Source organism: Penicillium samsonianum, assembly GCF_028829775.1.
Source record: "Penicillium samsonianum strain IBT 33392 chromosome Unknown utg000005l_segment0_segment0, whole genome shotgun sequence".
Taxonomy (NCBI): Eukaryota; Fungi; Ascomycota; class Eurotiomycetes; order Eurotiales; family Aspergillaceae; genus Penicillium; species Penicillium samsonianum.
The window spans coordinates 552,572-572,672 of NW_026643263.1; the positions used below are offsets into that span (position 1 = coordinate 552,572).

The window sequence follows — 20,101 nt, forward strand, 5'->3', positions numbered from 1 at the left end:
CGCACCCAACTGGATCGTCGGTCTACGCCTGTTGTTGTGCAGTGGCATTTTGCCAATATCAAGAATCCATGGACAAAGCGTGCCCTAAATGCGGCGGGCTTTGGGTCTGCCCCGTTACATCAGGAGGGGATTGCGAGTGAGAAGGGCCCCGAAGAGCCAGGTTGTTCTGAAGGATCTTCTGATGGATCCTCGGACACAGAGAAGGGTGGTATGGAAATGTCTGTATCACCTGGGGCGGCGGATATTTCCTTCTCAACGCCTTTCCATCCTGATTTGACGACTGCGTTGCGAAGTGTGGACGTATATTTAGCCATGAATCCTTCGCTTTAAAAGACACTATAAAAATATAAGGAAACTTTGGTTGGTTCATAGAATAAAATGTGCATTTTGGTCAATCATAAACAGTCAATCCATATTTCATGTACAAATTCGGAAAACATCATCAGATCTGGGTGATCACCCTCAACGCCAACCGGGAATATCGCAAAAAGAAAAACACCAATATGCAATAAAAACACAATCGTAACAAGGCACCTGATTCAGAGTTCATCAACGCGTAAGTAGCCAAGTATCATATGAAACACCCCGAGGCTGAGTTTTCCCATCCCGGCCAGTCGAAAACAAGACCGGCTCGAAATCACAAGCTGCAGAGTACTGCCGAATCAACTGACGCCAATAGCACGACTCCGCAGCAGGAGTAAGGTACCGATCCCGGAAAGTGCGCACGGCATTATTAGCAATACGCTCCGCAATCTCCGGGTTATCAATCAGATAATCAATCTTGCGCGACAGATCGGACCAATCCCGATCAACCTCAATATAGTTCGCATCGGGGCCAGTTGATACCAGTGCCGCATGATGAGCCTCACGCCATTCAAGAGCATGCGATATAAAAACAGAACGACAATTCAGAAGATATTTCCCACGACCAGAGAAGCTCCTACCCTCGGTGTGCGCGAGGAACATGTACCGACAATGATCTTCAATAGGCAGGAGATTGAAGCGGATATCATCATGATCATCCCAGTCAATGACACGCACACTGGCCCAGCTACGACCCAACGCAGACTTGAGGAGCTTGCTCCGAACGGGCGGATTGGTCGCCAGACTGCCGCGCCACACGAGCTGCTTTTTCTTCTCCTTGAACTGCAGGCCCGGCACATGTGTACCATCTGCGGCAATTTCGCCGTCGTCAATTGCGGCAATGCGGCGACGCACTTCGTGGTACGGCCCGATCTGCACCTCTGGCCAGGCCCAGTAGCCGAAGTCGGGCATTAGCCAGACTGAGGTGTCTGAGTCGCGTTTCGAGTAGGCCCAGATGGGGCTTGGGGCTGTTGTGGCTTCTGCGAAGTCTTCTGTGGTGAAGATGAACTCGATACTAGGGAGGAGGTGGCGGTCTGGGAATGCTGTTAGGGGCGCGGTGGAGGGAGTTTAGCGTGGCGCGTGCTCGGGATGCTGTGACGGGCATGGGGGCGTAGTCGACGATATACAGCTAGATGGACTATGTTAGAATTAGATGCTCCAAAGTCCCCAAGAGCGAATGTTTCACCCACCTCTCCTCGATCAATAATTCCCCGCACCATTCCATCATCCACTGTCCTAGAATCAAGCTCTTTATAGGAAACAAGCTTATTTGCTCTCAGTGTAGAGGACTTGTCAATCTCAACAAATAACTTCGGAAAAGCAATGCGGCATTGGTCCTCGGAGAGACCGTGGTTGTTTCCATCGCGCTCAACAACAAACTCCCAACTCGCAGAAGAATTCACAGGCGGGACACAATATTGCTGTCGTGATTGTGTCTTTATATTAAATTGTGATGAGAGCGAGGGTGCACCGGTGCCGAGGACGAGGAATGCAAGGATAAACAGAGACACCACGGCGCCGGTGGCCAGGTAGCGGAATGAAGGGCGTTGGGTGAGCATTCTTTCTGGAACAATTCTAGTTTTGCCCTCTCAAATGTTTAAGGCTCAGTTTAAATTTCCATATGAGGTCTCAGCCTAAAAGAGATGAGGACCTTGTATTTCGTGGGTTGATGTCACTTGTGTCCTCTCTGATTGTTTCCACGGCAACGCTCGACATGCCCTATGTGGGATAGATGCTGAAGGTGCATGAATATTGATTCAAATTATAGTCGGTAATTAATGAAGAAAGAAAAACAGACTGATCAGTAGGCTCTACGGCTGGTTTGATTCATCTATATCGTTGGATGAACTATGGAATCCCGAGCTCTCAGGTAGAAATGCAGGCCAAACTTCATTAAAGCTCTTTACCAAGGCGAAAGAAACTGTGCAAAGTCGAATCTATAGTCCCAACTATATCGGATTATTATGTACATAAGAGGGAGAGTGCCATAGCGAGTCGATATATTCAAGGGGTATCTCAACAGGTCATGAAAGAAATCGGAAAACGAAAGAATAAAGTAGAAGGTAAAGGTAAAAGTAGCTTAGACCCGTAATATCATGAGACATGAAGCTGAAGATTGTTCACAGACATGTCCGCGCGCGACTAGTTGGGCATTCCAATAAGAATTATTAGTCGCCATTGGTGGGGGCTCTGGGGCTGTTGCTGTTGAAGTAGCTCTCGTCTATCTTCAAGATCCATTCCACCTTTTGGGCCTCGGTGCGAGTGGCAAAGAGGAAAGTGTTCTGGGTTCCGTAGACTGCGAATACATTCGGTCGGCCCTTGGCGGACAGCGAACGGTCGGATCCAGCTCCTGAACCGTCTAGTAGTCTTGCGAAGTCGGGCGCATGGTCGACACGCGCATTGCGGAGGTTGATCGCGTTGATCTCATCTCCCTCTGGGACTGAGTAGATGTGGAGGTACGGCCGGCGGAGCTCCACGAAACGACGCACCCAAACGTTGTTGGTATCATCGGGTGTAAGCACATACCCCGTTTTTAAGGCGTCGGGGGCTTTGGGAAGAGTTTGGATGGTAGCTGTGAAGCGAGGTTTGAGGGAAAGTTTGTCTGAGAGGCCGTTGGTATCCGAATTTTTGATGTGCGCCGCTCCGTCCGAAGGGGGTTCGGTATTACTCCGGATGAGGATCGCCTCTGTTGGGTCCTGCTTGAGCGACCAGAGATCAAGATACTTCCGTAGAAGTTTGGATTTGCGCTCATTGAGATCTGCGCCCCGCATTGGAGTTGACCTTCCACTACGAGCCAGCGATGGAATCAGACAGCCCGCGCTAAGAGCGCCTCGGGCAGCGTGAAGCTCTGCCACACGCTGCCGGCGCTTGCGGTTGGCAATGTAGTCTCGTACCAGAGAAACTTTTCGAGGAGCCCAAGTGTTCAAGAGTTCCTCGCCCTTCACGTAGTCGTTTTGTGTGTTCATACGCCACAGATCAGCAGCACGCTTAGCTGAAACGGGCCGAATAACCAACGAGTACATGCGAGTCGTCGAGTGCACAACACGAATCGAGTTCCAGAATTGCTTGAACATCGACTGTTGACGGACATAGGTACGGCCTTGGATCTGAATTGTCTGATCTGCCTCGAAAACAACCGGGTTCTGCAAACGACTGGATACAAGATCCCAACGGACGGTCACTTGGACACGGTATTTTTCTGCCGTCACTCGGTCAAGCAACAGAGATCCATGTAAACTTGAGTCCCACTGGCCGACAATTGTGACATGAGAGGTTCCGTCGGCATTCTCCCTAACTGTTGGTTCTTGGACAAACTTCAAGGGGACGTCCGGAGTCTGGAAGTCCTGATCTGGGATCTTACCCCAGGGATCGAGGAGGCGGACAGAACCAACGCGGATGTTGTTGATATCATCCCATGGAAGACTTTCCGTTGAGCTGTACGTGATGTTGACAGAGATGCGGCGCTGCAATCCTTGATGAAGCTGGGATGTCCCGGCATCGAGACTGCTGCTCTGAACAACCTCCACGGGAAGGTATTCACCAGATTCTGCCATTTCGAGTATTTGAATTCTCGCAAAGACATCATGACGTTCTTCTGAGTAAAACTCTGATTCCGCGATCCGAGGAGCAGTTCGCTTTTGCGGCAATGGCTCGGCTGAGTCACGCATATCATCCCAACTAAGGAGCTTGTCGAGATGAACCGATGTCACACCAGCATAAACACAAACCTTCAATGTGGCTGTCCGTGGACTTGACAGCGGCAAGCTCATGCTATGCACACTTTCAAATCGAACCGGACCATCCTCAAATCCTTTAATCATTTGCGTTGTAGTTGCGCCTCCTTCCTCTGAGATACCTGGAACAAATAACTGTGCATGTACATCAGACCCTTCCCACTCCGCGAACCCGATCATGTCCCGCATGACAACATTAAATTTCAGGGTTGAAGAGGGCGCCTGCGCAGAGGATGGTTCGAGGGAGAGACGCACGATTCCGATGACACTCTGGGTATATGGCGAGGTTATCTCAACGGAGAAGTCTTGCACACGGGTTTCAAAAACAGCCGTTAAGGGGATGTCGGCATCACCGATGAGAGAATACTGGGGTGAGCAAGGTTCGGAGAATGGATTGTCGAGTTTGAAGTGTTGGATGTAGTCGGGACGGTCGATGTATTGGTGCAATTGCCGCATGGCTTGCACGCGGCGCTGGAGCTTTTCAATTGACCACAAGTGAATCACACACTGCTTGAAGTCGATGACTCGAACACCGACACAAGGCTTCTTGGCCTCATCAAGCAGGATGTCTTCATCGCCGGAAATTCCGTTCAGCACGAGATCATAAGACGATTCCATGTTGTGACCATGGTCGACAATAGCGAACTGGAAGACCACATGCTTGTCCATGATATGGCTCATGATTTGTGCCTCTTTCAGAAGAGAGGCATGCTGCAAAATCTTCTCGGCCATTCGGACGTAATTTCGCTGGGACCAGTGCTTGTACACTGAGCGCGCCACCTCGAGTTCACGTTCATCCAACTTGGCGAAGCCATTTTCGAAGATTTGAGGAACTGGCTTACCCATATCTCGGATGTGGGTTTCAAAAGACTCCTTTTGTTTGCGCAGTTGCTCTTCGAATTCCTCCTTGGCTGTTCGCAGGGCATACTCCATTCGCTCTTTCTCGGTGCGTAGCTCCGGCGAGTCTGGATCAGACGAAGCCCCCACGGTCTTAAGTTTTTCTTGGAATTCTTCCTTGCGGCGATCCAGCTGCCGCTGCATATCTTGACGAGCCTGGTTGAGTGATGCAACGCCATTGACTTCATCGTCGTCGTTCTGGCGGGGTGTGCTTGGCATGGTTATAGCGGTGTCTAAGGAAAAGTTGTCAAGGGTCCCGTTCGACATGTACTTGTCCCTAATCGGGAAGGAGCTAATAGAGTCGGAATCTTCCTCTTCCGGCAGTCCACGCCGCCCAGCTCGGACCTTCTGCACATCCTCCAACAGTGTGTCCAGTTCATCATCAGGCAAATTAGAGATCTGGTCGGGTCCAACCATAGCACTGACAGCTTCTCTGCGTGCTAAGAACCAGTCTGACTCACGACTACGCTGTGAAGGCATAGGTGAATCCGCCCTGGATGAATCCCCATCGATGTCAGATCCTGCTTTGCTCAGATTTCGATCATGGGTTTTATTTGGCGCCGGCGACCCAAGCTGGCTTGTAGTCACTGAATGGCGGAGTAAGCTCTGTTCGACCCGTTCGGCTCTAGCCTCTTGGGGATGGTTGAACCGGAAAATATGAAAATCGCCAAGGATGATTCGGAAACCACTCTTGAGTCGTGTGGGCTTGTCCACCCGCATGCCGTTCACCATGATAGCGGCACCTTCGGCGGGTACAATGGTCACAACGTTATCCGCATTCTCAAAAGTGCAGTGCTTCTCGAGGATCTTGGATCCATTCAATCGGATCTCGACGGTTTGATTTTGATCCATATGACCAACCGTGGTGGTGCCAGGTTTGATGTTGTAGACCAAACATTCCGCAAGAAGGGGATCGTCGCTGAGGTTGACCAAATGGGGCATTTTCTTTGGTGTGCTCATTCCAATGAAGCCCTTTTCGATGTTGATTCCCAATTCCTCCAAAGCTGCTTCACGCTCCTTGTGGATAAGTTCTGTATTCTGCAGCTTCTCTTCCCAAGTCTGGTTGAGATCTTTGTAGAGCTTCTCACTCTGATTGAGTTGTTCTACAATCTCTGCCTTGCTGACCTGAGTGACACTTCCGTCCGGCTGTTGGATGGAGACCATCTGTTTCTCTAACGGTGTATCCGGGGGATAATATTCCTGGGGAAGAGCACCTCCTATGGCACCAGCTGCTCCTCCGGGTGCTACTCCCCCTCCAAGTTTTGATCGGAGCTGTGCTAGTTCCTCCTTGAGTTCGCGAATCATGCGTGCATTCGGATCTTCGTTCACAACAGCATGGTTCTTGATTCGTTTCGCTGAGTCGGCGTATCGCAGAGTACCAAGAGTTTCGTCAAAGTTGATATCTGCAGGAGAAATTGCAGCAATCATGGAGGTCATGGAATTTCCACCCAGAGAATCCTTCAGCAACCATGTTAGAATTGAATCACGATATGGTACCATGGATGCATTCTTCTTCTTGCCGGCAGTGGTCTTGCCAGCAGAGACATCAGCGAGTGCAGCAATGACACGGCCAAGCGTTGACAGTGAGCGATTGATCTCCGCACCCTCCTTTAATCGTGCGCCGGTGGCTCCAGTCGAGTTGGCTCTTTCTGAACCAGCCAAATCAACCAAACTGATTTTCGACACCTTCTCAGTATCCATTGAAGTCTCTTTGTCGTGTCTCTTTTGTGTCAGAGTCAAGGTGAAAACGGCATGTGATCGACTTGAGGTTTCGTTCATGTTAGTCGCGGCAACCGTTCGGGCTTTGTTACCCTCGTCCATCAGGCTCTCGATTTCTTCGAAAGAGCTGACGACAAGTTTGGCCAGATCCTCGACATAAGGACCCGTTGAGGGATGCTCACGAACTTTGAGGTTGCCCTTGTTTGACGGGTTGAGCAAATCGCGTACCCGCTCGTTGTAGATTTCGAGGTATGACACCTCAACAGTGCAATTTAATAACTTGTCCGCCTGGATCGCGGTTATACGCTCGAACATCGACCGGCAAATCCGTGGAATGACACCGTATTCTTTGCCATAACCCATCATGGAATATGACTTTCCCGAACCGGTCTGGCCATAAGCGAAGATACAATTGTTGTAACCCCCAAAGGCATTGTCCAGAAGCGGAGAACCCAAATCGTCGAAGAGGTCATTTTGGTCGGCGAAGTTTGATGATTTCTTATCAAAGGACCAATATGATCGGTCAAACGCAAAGACCTTGTTCCCTTCAACAGCGCCCTTCCCACCCTTCCGTGATTTGTCCTCTGCGCCAGGTGGAGGAGTGAGCACGGTCTGGGAGCCTTTCATTGACACAATACATTTTGCGCCTCGCTCGATCTCTGTACAAAGACAGACTTGGTTAGCTTCAGGTCCAAGGGAGACCACCCCCTCGATATCCACTCACCTCGACTATTGAAAGGCCGCACCCGCACCACCACCTTAATATTTCCACCGCCGCCTGGAGCCATCTTTGCTCTCTAACCCATGCACGGGAGATGTTCGTCAACAATGAACGTGTATAGAAGCCGGAGTCCGGACGTGGGATGCAAGTGGTGACAGGGGTACACCGATGCGCGAACTCCGCGAGGAGCGCGGCTTGAAGGTCTGTCGCAGGGGAATGAGCGCGGAGTTGGGTGTAGCTAAATCGCTTGTGATCGTTTGAGAGTGGTTCGTAGCGAGATTCGAAACCGTGGGTGTCAACAAAGACGTCATGTATCGGTCCAATGTTGATGTTGCGCGTCTGTGATGTTTTTTTTGTGGGGGGGTTTTGCTGATGTGCGGGGAGCCTGGATCTTGCGACGTTGGAAGTTAGCCACCGAGGAAAACCAGCCACAGTGTCTGTTTTCTCGAGGCAAGCAAAACAAAATGCGATTGGGGTCTCGAGTCAACAACGATGCGGAAAAGCCACTTTGGTCCGGGGGGTGATGCTGAGTAAGCGCTCCACCGCCACCCGTGGACTGCAAGGGGGCCTCCCGAGGTCTGTCCTTGAATTTTTGGACGTTCTTTTTAGATGACTTTTTAGATGTTTTTTAGGTGTCTTTTTAGATGTCTTTTCAGATGTTTTCTTAGATGTATACGAAAACGGTTAAAGCATAGATCGTACAGAGGACTTTTTAAGTATAACCGGGGATCGTGGCTTGTAGATATATCACTACTTCTAGGGTAACTATGTATGCTATAGCTACGTGCTCATTGACTGTTGTTCTGTCGATTATACTTTGAACCAACCACAGCATATATAAAACCTCATACTTCTTTGGCTCATGTTTACATCAACGTGGGCGAGAATAGAGTTATGAAGAGGTCCGGGCCATATTTGGATGCGGCATTCTAAGTTTTCTTCCATGACATGTAAACGTTCATGGATGATCTCACCAATATGCTTTCCCGTCCTTCTTTACTAGATTCATCTTGTCAGATAATTCTGTACCAACTTTCGAATTGCCGCATCGATCATTTCACTACAAAATGGGTGGTGTCTTCTCCAAATATGACCTTGATTCATCCATAGAAACCCTGTGGTCGTGGTGCTGGAGATCGGAAAATGACATCAAGGCGATCAATTCGAGGACAAACCAAGGCAACAATGCACAAGATACAGGATCGAGCGCAGACGTCCAATCTCTTTCCAAAAAGGTTGATGATGTTGACGCAGAGAACGGTCACCTGCGCGAAAATATAGCCGCTCTTTCTACAAAGACCGATCAGAATATTGCAGAGATCAGTCACTGGAAAGCAGAAGTTGAAGCTCTACCTACCAAGTTTCATGATGTCCTCTACTCAGAGGTCAATACTATGAACGCAAAGTACCAGGCCCTTTCTACAAAGGTTGACAATGGTTTCAACGACAGTCCACTAGCTGTCAACCGGGGGCTTGCTATTGGGTTATCTCTTGGCCTCGGGATTCCTCTTACCATAGCTGTGGTTTTCTTGTGTGCCATGTGGATTCGTCGCAAGTATGATTTCCACAGGCTTTCGCCTACAAAAGACGGCTAACACATCACATCCTATTAGATATCCATATATACCGCAACACATGAACAACGAAGCAGCTGAAAACTATATCAAAATACACAAGGCGACACGACAAAGTGAGGTCTCTGTGAATTCAAGTCACCTACCTATGGTTATCTTCTGACTAATGTAATTTTCAGAATCTCTCTCTAAGAAGATCTGCGATATCTTTGAGGCCCTTGGTTTCAAAAAGAAGCAAGTGGTTCCGGAAGGGGAAGACTATGTCATGGGCAACACACCCACGAAGTAACCACTATCACCGCACATGATGGATCTTTGGCTCAGAATGGAAGGTATTAATAAGCGCGTGAGTTATCAGGATCATAATAAAGCTTGGAGTGAAGGACTTGTTGCTTGGTCGCCTAGCTATGCAGCTAGATCTATATAGATCCAGTCAGTGAAAAATATATTGCTTCTCGCCTAAAAGTTCTATACTCCCACCTTCAACATATCCTATCTTGTAATTCTGCGCTTTTCTTTTTCTACGGAAATATTAGCATGATTTGTGTACTAGCTACGTAACCTTGGCTATATTATACCCTAATTGTTCTAACTAGGTTCCGGGGCACAACCTTATCTCCCTATTCGGACGCGGCCTTGTCTTTCTATACTTTTTAATGTGGTATCATCGATTTTTTTTTCGACTTAATCCTGCATACTATTCTATTCTTCTTCTTTTCGGTCTACTAAAACTACTCACACGTATCCCTAAACCGAGTCAAATCGAGGTATTCAGAAACTACTTTCATCCTAAAATTACTAAAAGTTTTCACAAGCCCCAAAAAATGGCAGTCAACATAGGCCTAGCTGTTGGCCTTTCTATTGGGCTAGTAATCCCTCTCACCATCGCTTTGATAATATTGGCTGTGACCTATAGCCATCGCAGGTAATTATCTGAAGTGCTCTTTTTCATAGAGCTTACTAACAATAGCTGTCCATTTAGACACCCAAAATTGCCTCAGCCTGATGCTTGCCAAACTAAGAATACAGAAAACTGGCTCAATCTATACCACGCAACCCGTCCACGTATTAACCACCCTCCTAAGCTATTTTTTTATCTGTTATTGTTAACGAAAGCCTTACAGTTTCCCTAACTGAGAAGACCCGAAGTATCTTGGAGGTGCTGAGGCTGGTCAGGAAGCCTATAGTCCAGGAGGTATATGTGATGGAAAACGGGACCAAAGTCTCGAAGTGATACTACGGCCACAAGGGTTGGACGCTTTGCTGGATAAAAGGGCAAACAGGTATGGAGCATATGTAGTACGCATAGGCGACCTTGGCGTTTTGATAAAACCCTGGTGGAGGACTTTTTGCTTTTTTATGTAGCCACTAGCTCACTATTGATATCCTTGTTGTGGTCAGCATCCCTGCTATACATCCTAAGCGCGTTGGTACTCTATATTTATCGCATGCCAGTAAGCGAATAGCTCCTGCTGTTGTTTTGAAGTTGGATTGCCCTCATGGTCTGTCTAGTATTTACCCGAAACTGTCGCGGATTGTAGCAAATAGTCTGGCCACTTAAGATGAGGCCAAAGTCTCAGAATGATAGGACGGCCACACTTGAGTGCACTCTCTCTACACAAGGGACTCTCTAAGATTTCCCGTGGCTAGTATTAGATGTAATGTAGGATAGTTGATTTGTTACTATATATAATTTGCAAGATAATATGTGTTTCAATCCTTGTTGATGGGGTACGTGACGATTAGATATATATATTTTAAAGGAATGAGCACGAAGGCCACGAATATCGGTCGAAATCAGATAAAATAAAGAATCTATCAATAATAGTATATAAGCATATTTTACCCATGTAAAACATCTGTACAAATAGAAACTCGAAGTTGAAGATCCGAAGTCAAGCGGTCAACCTTCTCACACGTGGGTGGGGTTTCGTGGTCCGGAGATCGGACCCATCCGTACCTGCGAATCGGGATTATCGCCTACGCTGAATGGCCCATGGGAAGCTACTAAAGTTGACTATAATGCACGTGGGGATTCATTCGGGAGTATAGAAAGCATAGAAGTATATAAGAGTATAACGATTTCTCGTTTGAATTATCTAGTAATTATTGAGCTCGAGACGAGACGATTGGGAAAATATATCCGAATACGTAGCAGCAATACGAGGTGGGGATATTTGAGTCGGAGATGAATCTACGGTGAGCAGAATTGTTTCGACCGCCAGTTTGGATGTTCAATAATAGTAACAGTCCACTACAACAACGGTCTCCGTATATTAACATGTACTCCGTACCTATATTGTAGAAGATACGAACTCGATTAATTGGATTGCGTCATGAGCTGGAACAAACACTTTAATGCGCCAAGCGAGTACTCGTGTTTCCCAGTGAAAATCTAGTTACATGATACTCAGACATTCCTAATTCGCGCCAGATGGACAGCCTTGTGTGTCAAATAACGCCGTCACTCCCGCCTGAATTACAATGTTGCCGCCCCGGGGGGATGATTCCATTGCCGCTACGTAAGAGATCTCATCACACTCCCGTGAGGACCGGAAGTGCCGAGAATGACAGGCCGCACTAGAATAAACCCTGTCTTTTGTGAAGCTCTTTTTTCCCCGGAGTACATCGCACACGAGCTTTGATGCAAGGATTATGGATGAGATGGGACATTAGGTGGAGGAGACTTTCCTAAATAGGGCACACGGCCGAGGTAAGCCATGTCCCAATGTGAGTTGGAAAAAGCAAAGAAATTAGGAGCACATCATTTTGGGTATTAGAAGTGATAATCATGATCGGAAGAAGGCAAGCTGACGAAAAAGGGCCAAAAAAGAAAGGAGGCGATTATTAAAATGAGGCGAGTGATAGCGTGGGCAGACATGCAGATGCAGCTGAAAGTGCGGTATGATTCAATGCCCGGGTTTGGGTTTCAATAGTGAAGTAAGATCTAAAAGGGATAGTTAGTGTGAGTATATTCAATGTTGTTATATAGTAGATGGCTATATTAACAAAATGAGATCAATTAAGAATGAAAGACTAAGAAAGAAAGGAAGGTATACTCCGTACTCCAAAGGGCCATGCGTCATAGTCTCGGGTCGCACATGACGAGAGCTCGGGACCGCCGGATTTGTTTTGATTACTGTATGGTCATGTAGATACCATTGGGGGCCAGTTGGGCGGGTATAGAAGGGATGAACCAGTAATGATGTGTATTGTTCTGTAATTCTGTGTAATATCGCAGAAAAGGCGGCCTCAGCAGCGGGGAGCAAGGCGGTCGCTCAGTCGGCAGCCAGTCAATCTCCTACAAAACTGCCCCATCCGCCCTTTTTCCTCGCCTTTCTTCCCTCTGCCTCTTCTCGTTGGTTGCCCGCCCTCTCCAGTTCATCCTCCAATCGCACAGTATCATCTCCCCCCTTTTTACATCATTATTGGTGAAACCCTGCCTTTGCATAAGGTCATTCCTTCTCTATTGGTCTCGATACCATTAACTGGGGTAAGTTTATATACAATTTGCTTTGAATACTGCACAGTACTGAATTTACTGAATAACTGTTTTTCTTTCCTTTATTGCGTTTCTTTGTTTGACCTTTTCATTTTGATCACATTTTCCTTCATTCCTGGGTAAACACGTCACAATTCACTTTTTTATTTCCTGTTTTATTCTGCATTTTACCCATTTGAACTACAATTGTATCCCTATATACCTCCTGTATTGCTTGTGCTGCGTGTACTGCCTTACTGCCGGTTTCCATACTTGCGGAACTGCCCGGCTTGACATCAGTGGCTCCGGTTGCGCACAGAACCACCGCCTTCTCTCTCGTTGGCACGATTCCCTCGATCTCCCCCCTCTTCCCTCTGGTCAAATCATCTTCTACCCTGGGATCCCTTGATTGCTTGGGATTGGAAAGTCACCTTATACCCCGGAGATTATCCTTTCTATATTCTGCCGTGCCTATTAAGGTAATCGCTAAGCTCCAATCCCACGTTGCGCGCGCTTTTGCTTATCTCGTGGCAAAACAACGCGTGCTAAGCCAAAACACCCTCATTTCCACTGCAATTTACCTGTTGCTATTCCTTCTATCATTGGCTCTTTTCATTTTACCTATGCGCGCGATCACGTTTCATGTTTCTTTTCGTCCAATCTGCACGCGTCCCTAGCATTTACATCTTCCCTCGTGGGTATCCAGTTGCATCTAACATTTGACATCTAGTCGCGCAAAGTGATTCGTTCCTTGACTTTGGCTAGTTTTAGCTATCCCCTCCAACTCTTCACTTTGTCTGCTCTGCAGAATTCGATCGACAAGGTAGGTTCACCAGCTGCAGCTCAACTCCCGCCTTGCCAACGCATACATTCTCCCCTCTCAACCTTGACCGGTCTAACCCGCCCCGGATTCCCAAACCCCTCCACTTGAACACTCTGTATTGACAGCGCATTGGTCGTTGGTTCATCGCGATGATTGGCTAGGATGTTAAAAATGCTAATTCTGGCCCATAGTGTTAGTGCGTGGAGCCTTAGAGAGGCGCATTCTGACATCAACGCCCAGGCGTTATCTGTCGCAAGTCGAGGCTGTTAGCACCGCCCGAATTCTACGCTGGACGTGGCAGAGCAAGTCTCAGAATTGCGTGAATGAGGTAGCCTGCCGACCGTGCTTGAAATATACTGCGTAGTCTCCACACCTGTCATCATCAGGTCTGTTCTGACTTGACAACGCATCAAGCCGACATCTAGTTGAGGCACCCCGGCACCGCTGCATCACAGCCCAACCACGTTACACCCGACAGTGGGCGTAAACAATCTTGCACAAAAGAGCCAAAACCCTCCGCGAATCGAGATTATTCTCGACACACAAGAGGTCGAGAGTTTCTATTGACGAAACACAAAACAATATTGGCTCAGAACGCGCCTGCAATTTAAGGTACGTGCCTGGTTCCGGTGTTCTTTTGGTTCCCCATACCCCCCACGCGCCAATCCAGTGACCGCTCGGCGATGCGCTCTGCTGACGCGACGCCCCGAGCCTGCAGACTATTCGTCGAATCATCAGTCGCCTACCCCAGCACTTGTGGTGACTCTTGTCCCTCATTGCGCGCACTCTGCGATATCGGTTTATTACATCTACCAAACAGACGTCGCCATCAACTTTTGACATATTTGACCTACCACCCTAAATCAATCCTTTAGGTCTGATTGGTGATCTCAATATAAAGTCGCCACTTTCAGATCGATCCACTGAATTGGCGCTGCGTCCTATAGTGTGACAAAGATCCACTTATCACAACTCGCCATGGAATACCCTCCTCAATATCAACAAGCCCACGGGCAACATCCACATGCTCCCTCTCACATCCCTGGTCCTTATCAAACTGGGCCACCAAACGCCGGTCCTCCTGTTGGGTCGATGGCCTCGCCCACCAACGCCCAGGCACCCATCCAACCTCATTCAACCCACCAATCCTCTCCCATCGTTCCGTCGCAACCTCATTATCAACAAGCACAGAATGGACCCGGAGCTGTTCACCAACAAATGAACTTTCCCCAAGGCTATGGTGTTCCCGCGCCTATGGCCCAGGGTTACGGCATCTCGCCAACGCAGGCTGCCGCGATGGCCACTGCAGCTGCGTCTGGGCAGTTCTACCCCCTTCACCAGGACTCCATGGGCGGCCAGATGCCCCAGGGTTCTCGAGCCTCGCCGCGCATGGCGAGCATGCAAATGAAGCAGGACCGTGACCCCCGATCGCCACCACAGATGCAGAACCAGATGCCTCCGATGGGATCGCAGGTTCAGATGCCGCCAAACCAGCAACTTTCCCAGCGTCGCATGAGCCATGTCGGCAGCCCCAATGTCCAGACTGCACAGCCCGTCATGAGCCACGTCGGCCGGGCCCCCATCGCTGCCCCACTTCCCCAGGCTCCCGTACAACAGAACCAGCCCTCACCCGACATGGTACCTGGCGGCAACCAAGAAGAGTCGCCACTGTATGTGAACGCCAAGCAGTTCCACAGGATTTTGAAGCGCCGTGTAGCGCGACAGAAGCTGGAGGAGCAGCTGCGTTTGACATCGAAGGGTCGCAAGCCTTATCTTCACGAGTCACGACACAACCACGCTATGCGAAGACCGCGTGGGCCCGGTGGACGTTTCCTGACTGCAGATGAAGTGGCTGCCATGGAGAAACGAGAAGCGGTAACGGGTCAGCCTGTTACCTTCGAGGATCTTAGCAAGCCGTTGCCAACCGAGAATGGTGGCGGGCAGAAGCGCAAGTCAAGTGAAGTCCACGGCGATGGCTTGAGCTCTTCCAAGAAAACGAAGACTAACGCCAGCGCCGATGGAAGCGAGGGGGACTCCGCCTCGCCCTCGGATGAGGACGGCTAATCGCCCTCATTTTCATTTGTTTCGCCCACCAGACAGTGAACACAACATGTCCTGCTGAGGTGACTTGCGGTATTGAATTTTCTTTGTTTTTCTTTTGTCGTCACGGCTTTATGGATGGATGTCTTGGACCTTTTCTCTAGCGAGCGATGTGTATGGATCCCCCCTTTCTATGCTCTATGCCCCATTTGATGTGCTTTTGTGTGGTATGCTTTTGTCTCATGTGCTTTCGTCTGATCTGTTTTTTGTTTTGATCTATCTTACCCCCATTTGCCTCTGATGTCTGTTTATATTCGCTATGCTGGGACGATTTATTTCTTCTTCATTCCCCCTCTCGCCTATTTTATATCCTCGATCCTCTTCAATGGTGGCTCCCTCAGTTCGTGGGAGATACCTTGTACAAGAATCACCGTTTCAAGCATCTACACTTTCACCCTTGAAAGTGATATGTGAGACTGGAGATATAGCATGCTCTGCTTTACTCTGCCTCGAAATTGTCTTGCCTGCCGGCCCTCATATTACATGTAGGGTCTTCAAGGGCAGCACATGGTTGTACTTGATATGCCACCTCATAATCTTCGGCAGTTAGCAATTGGCTAAATATTCGATCTTCACCCGGATGTGTTATCTCTATCTCCGCCTTTCTGTCCCCATGCTTATATCCACTTTCATGTTTCTATTATGAATATTCTTCTGGCAATCTCTTTCATCTCCTTCTTTTCCTATTACATCCCCCATTTCCTTCTTTTCTTCTTTCATTCTGCTTCGGTGTCTCGTGTTGCGGGTTTATGGGTCTCCGGCTGGGAATTTAGAGAGGGTCTCCATCACTGGAAAAACAGATCGGGATATCGGTTTTCGAAAGACTGGTTTGTGTTATGAATATCATTTGAATTTTAGTATTGATGTTTCCTTTTGTTTTTTTGTTTTTTTCTTTGGCTTCTTTTTGTGTTTCGGTTAGGATATAGCAAGGCGATGCAGGGCAAGGATGGAAATTGGATTGTAGATTTTGAAACTATGGATATATTGTGCAGATACTTATTTATATGTGCACTTGTCTTGTTGTCTTTTCTGATCTTTGTCTGTATCAGTAGTCTTTGGTATATGCATATTGTAAGACTTGGGAGATTCGTCTTCCTCTGAGGTGGGTAAGGAGAAATTATGGTTGACAGGAAGCTATGAGCGCATATGTAGTCTGTCTTGGAAGAGCAACTTTCACCGCAATACTACCCTACCCACCATGAATTGGGTTCTGTGGAGTAAGATGCATTGATCGTCACTGGCGCATATGCGCAACATATCCTTCTTAATGAATGGAACATGACCATGTGGGTCGGGGGCACTTCGGCGGAGGAATAAAGGAATATCAAACCTACAGAGCCTGCCAGAGATAATATCTGATTGATTGGGCGTTGCATGAATCTAGAGGTCTAGCGATAGTTAAGCGGCTCAACCATGATTATTGATTGCTTTCTGCTATTTGCTATCTTGCTAACCGATGCTCATTCCGTCCTCTTCTGGCTATTAACAGGATGATCTACCTGTACGATCGAGTTATTGAGAGTGCTGTTTCATCTGAACTTTTATTTGGTTTACTGGTTCGGAATTGTGCACTCTCCAAAGTAGTCTCTTTATATTTTAACCCGAGCCTTGGTTCTTCATACATCATTCATAATAGATGGCATATAGGCCACTCAGACTTTGGATGCCCCAAATGCCGTGGATGCCCCGAATGCACTTAGAACCACGTTATAAGATAAAGGCCAAGAGGAGTGCGAGCATAGGGAGGGCCGTGAGTATACCGGAGTATTCTGGTCTGCCAAACTCTACTTTGTTACGATAGAGGGGTGGGAGATGCAAGGTGTGACAAAAAGGGGTATATGGAATTGAGAGAGGAGTATATGGAAAAAGATAACAATCGGAGAAAATGAGTATATCAGAGTGGTGGGGATCAGAGGTGCTGAGATTCTTGCTTCCACCTGGAAAAGCTGGATGTGGTCTTTGACTGTAACATGAAACGAAGAAAATTGTCAAGGAGGAAAGAATTCCTTCCTATTGGTGCTCCGGGGCTAACTGATGAAGCTTTTCATGTTGCTCGAACATGTTGCCTTTGAATGTGGTCCCGTAAATCCAGGAAACCTTGCCATCAAGCACAGTAACGAGAGCAAATGTCAAGTGCAAGATACGTCGACAACGGGATCTGGGAGACACAAAGTCATGACTGGGCCAGGTGCAGTGTTAATAGGGATCTGCATAGCCATGAAAGCCTCCACCTGGTTATCAAACCATGCAAATATCAGACTTTGACACTGGCTGCCAGCAACATATACGTCCATAACACCGCTGTATGAACGCCGGCCATGAATTTTGCAGTTTGCAGCTCTCATACAGCTTCCCAATCCATGGCATCGACCATGAACCCCCAGTCCGCCTCAGTGTTTGCCCCCTCTCCAGTGATCTCATCCGGGCGGATGCACTTGTCAACATGCTCTTTTGCCCGAACATATGATTCTTCTAGACCACCAAAGATATCAGAGATGATGCCCTCAAAGTCAAAGCTTGCAAGCGTCACAATGTCCTTTCTTTCGCCTTGCTTTTCCCTCTCTTCCGTAGTCAGATCGGCAGTTTTCCACCTATTACGCAGCTCCTTGGCCTTTTGCAACTGCAAATAAACAGGACCACCGCCAAGAACTGGGGATAGTGGGGTTGATTGCTCCCGCAAGGCCTCTAGCACATTGGCATGGTATCGATGAATACCAACAGGCCGACCGATGCCGTTTCCATTATCTGGTGGCCCTCGAGGCGACGATGTAACGGAGATATTGAATACCGCCAGTAAATGGACAATGGCACGTTCAAGCAGAGCATAATATTCATGGAAATCGATCTTGAACATTATTTCAGCGTGAGCGACATCGTCTGCCGATACGACATCGCTCATTTCCAGTGTTGCAAGGCGGTATCCTTCAGCTAAAAATGGGAGTTTCCATCGCAGCCTGGCGACAATTTTCATAAATCGTGCTAATTCCTCGGCCGGCGGCAGCAAGCGACCATCTTGGGATGTGATAGTCGCCGGGCGGATGCTGCTGTTGTTACCACCGGAATTAGAGTTGTTGGAGGGCCAGTGCCGGGGAGCATTTGGACTCGCCGGGTATCGTTGCTTTCCCCCAGTTCCGGGTGCCCAGCGAGAGTTGAATAGACCCGACATGGTCGTTCGATCGGAGGTAAAATGTGGCGTGTTATGCTGGTGTGATATGGCGGGCGTGGTGGTCCTGGTCAACCAATCAGCGGTCAGCATGGACCTATTAAATATTGTGCTCGTGAAAGACCTGTGGGGAATGAGTTGAGCTCTCACAACGGGTTTTGTCTTCTTCTTGCTTACTTTTGTACGTGTCATATGTCAAGATTGAGGTGGATGTATACCTATACATCGTACTGCGTATATATTACCACATTGTTTCTCCTGTTCTTCTTGAGCCTTGAGCAGACTGGTGCAGTTCAGCATGTGATTGAGTATCATACCTAAATTCCCTCTGCAACTGCGTTTTATGTCCAAAGGTGTAAGTGGTAGGTTTACGACGAGGGGAGGTTGGCCCCTAGTGAACCGACTTTGTTTGATAACGACTAAGCAGTAGGCTCTAAGTCTCTAACCAATATTGTTTCAAGATTGAATATCATCTACTCCGTAGGTGTTTTTTCCAAACTTAACCTCGCACTAAAGAATATGAGTCTCTTAGGGATCTATAACGAGAAGACCAGCGATTGCCGGGAATTATACAGAAGTGGTCTTTTTGCTATACATGTTGACCTTTCAATTGGAATGTTTGAGTATGGAGTATGGAGCACTCCGTATACAATATGGCCATACAACAACTACGTACATATCCTAAACAAGCCAAATATAAAGCGCCATATTTCGATTGCTCCATTACTAGGCACCCATGCATGGATGTATCACTTCGTTTGCCGGCGCTAGCTATGTAGTCAAGCGAAAGTGACCTGGCAGCCAACATCAGGGGGCTAAGAAAAACCAAGAGGTTGATAGGCGGTTGAGCGAAAGCAAGTCGCACAACACCGAAGCAGACTTCCATGAAGTAAATTATCAATTCGTGAAGTAAATTATCGACACGATTGAAGTATCCGGGCCTCCTCACTGTTCCAGGGAAGTTATACTTCGTTCATATTGGACAGGCTAACGCGGAACCACACTTTTTCCACATTAATTAACCTCTCTTCCCCTTCTTCTTCTCATTTTATTCCGGACTTGAAAATTACAGACTCAACTTATCGCCAAGTTAGGGCAGACAATTATCATCTGGACTTGTCCCTGATTTCCCGCCAATCAGCGGATGCCAGTGATCCCCGTGACGCCATACCCCTTTCGGCTAAGCGCCCAGCTCTCTCCAGCTTCGTCCGCCTCCTCGGCTTCTTCCTTTCATCACCAACTGTCGCGTTTCGCTCGAGGCTTCTTGTAGGTGGCCCTCTTCTTTCTCCAATTCGGTTTCTGTTTATTCTTTGGCTTTGTCCCTTGCCCTTTCTCTTTCTATCATCCTCCGCTCCTCTGACCCTGATTTTCCATTCCCCTGCTTCATCTTCTTTTCTTCCTTTCTAAGCCGTGGCGCCAGCTGCGCATTGCTGGATTTTGTGGGCTATGGCTCCTTGAATGCATAAAAGCATTGGCTCTGGCCAGCAGCCTTCTTCATACTCTCTCTTTGCTATCCGAAATCACCT

At 48.0% G+C, this 20,101-nt stretch overlaps 6 protein-coding genes across 6 annotated transcripts; 3 read left to right on the top strand and 3 right to left on the bottom strand.

Annotated features, from left to right (window-relative positions):
* Positions 1 to 549: 549 nt before the first annotated feature.
* On the bottom strand, positions 550 to 1,989 carry N7471_009112 (uncharacterized protein; the record flags this gene model as incomplete). The annotated part of the gene is made up of 3 exons (XM_057281831.1): positions 1,554 to 1,989; positions 1,444 to 1,492; positions 550 to 1,397 (listed from the first exon to the last, which is right to left on the bottom strand). The coding sequence occupies exons 1-3, from the start codon at positions 1,920 to 1,922 to the stop codon at positions 550 to 552; spliced, it is 1,266 nt and encodes a 421-aa protein (XP_057132714.1). The 5' UTR covers positions 1,923 to 1,989.
* A 542-nt stretch (positions 1,990 to 2,531) lies between these two features.
* On the bottom strand, positions 2,532 to 7,501 carry N7471_009113 (kinesin-3 motor protein uncA; the record flags this gene model as incomplete). Its single annotated transcript, XM_057281832.1, has 2 exons — positions 2,532 to 7,372; positions 7,438 to 7,501. The coding sequence occupies 2 exons, from the start codon at positions 7,499 to 7,501 to the stop codon at positions 2,532 to 2,534; spliced, it is 4,905 nt and encodes a 1,634-aa protein (XP_057132715.1).
* Positions 7,502 to 8,501: 1,000 nt separating this feature from the next.
* N7471_009114 (uncharacterized protein) lies at positions 8,502 to 9,297 on the top strand (the record flags this gene model as incomplete). Its single annotated transcript, XM_057281833.1, has 3 exons — positions 8,502 to 8,989; positions 9,048 to 9,124; positions 9,188 to 9,297. 3 exons carry the CDS (start codon positions 8,502 to 8,504, stop codon positions 9,295 to 9,297), a joined length of 675 nt encoding a protein of 224 aa, XP_057132716.1.
* A 535-nt stretch (positions 9,298 to 9,832) lies between these two features.
* Positions 9,833 to 10,242, top strand: N7471_009115 (uncharacterized protein; the record flags this gene model as incomplete). The annotated part of the gene is made up of 3 exons (XM_057281834.1): positions 9,833 to 9,933; positions 9,979 to 10,073; positions 10,133 to 10,242. 3 exons carry the CDS (start codon positions 9,833 to 9,835, stop codon positions 10,240 to 10,242), a joined length of 306 nt encoding a protein of 101 aa, XP_057132717.1.
* Positions 10,243 to 14,290: 4,048 nt separating this feature from the next.
* Positions 14,291 to 15,376, top strand: hapB (CCAAT-binding transcription factor subunit HAPB; the record flags this gene model as incomplete). Its single annotated transcript, XM_057281835.1, has 1 exon — positions 14,291 to 15,376. The coding sequence occupies one exon, from the start codon at positions 14,291 to 14,293 to the stop codon at positions 15,374 to 15,376; it is 1,086 nt and encodes a 361-aa protein (XP_057132718.1).
* A 2,377-nt stretch (positions 15,377 to 17,753) lies between these two features.
* On the bottom strand, positions 17,754 to 18,578 carry N7471_009117 (uncharacterized protein; the record flags this gene model as incomplete). The annotated part of the gene is made up of 1 exon (XM_057281836.1): positions 17,754 to 18,578. The coding sequence occupies one exon, from the start codon at positions 18,576 to 18,578 to the stop codon at positions 17,754 to 17,756; it is 825 nt and encodes a 274-aa protein (XP_057132719.1).
* Between the last annotated feature and the right edge of the window lie 1,523 nt (positions 18,579 to 20,101).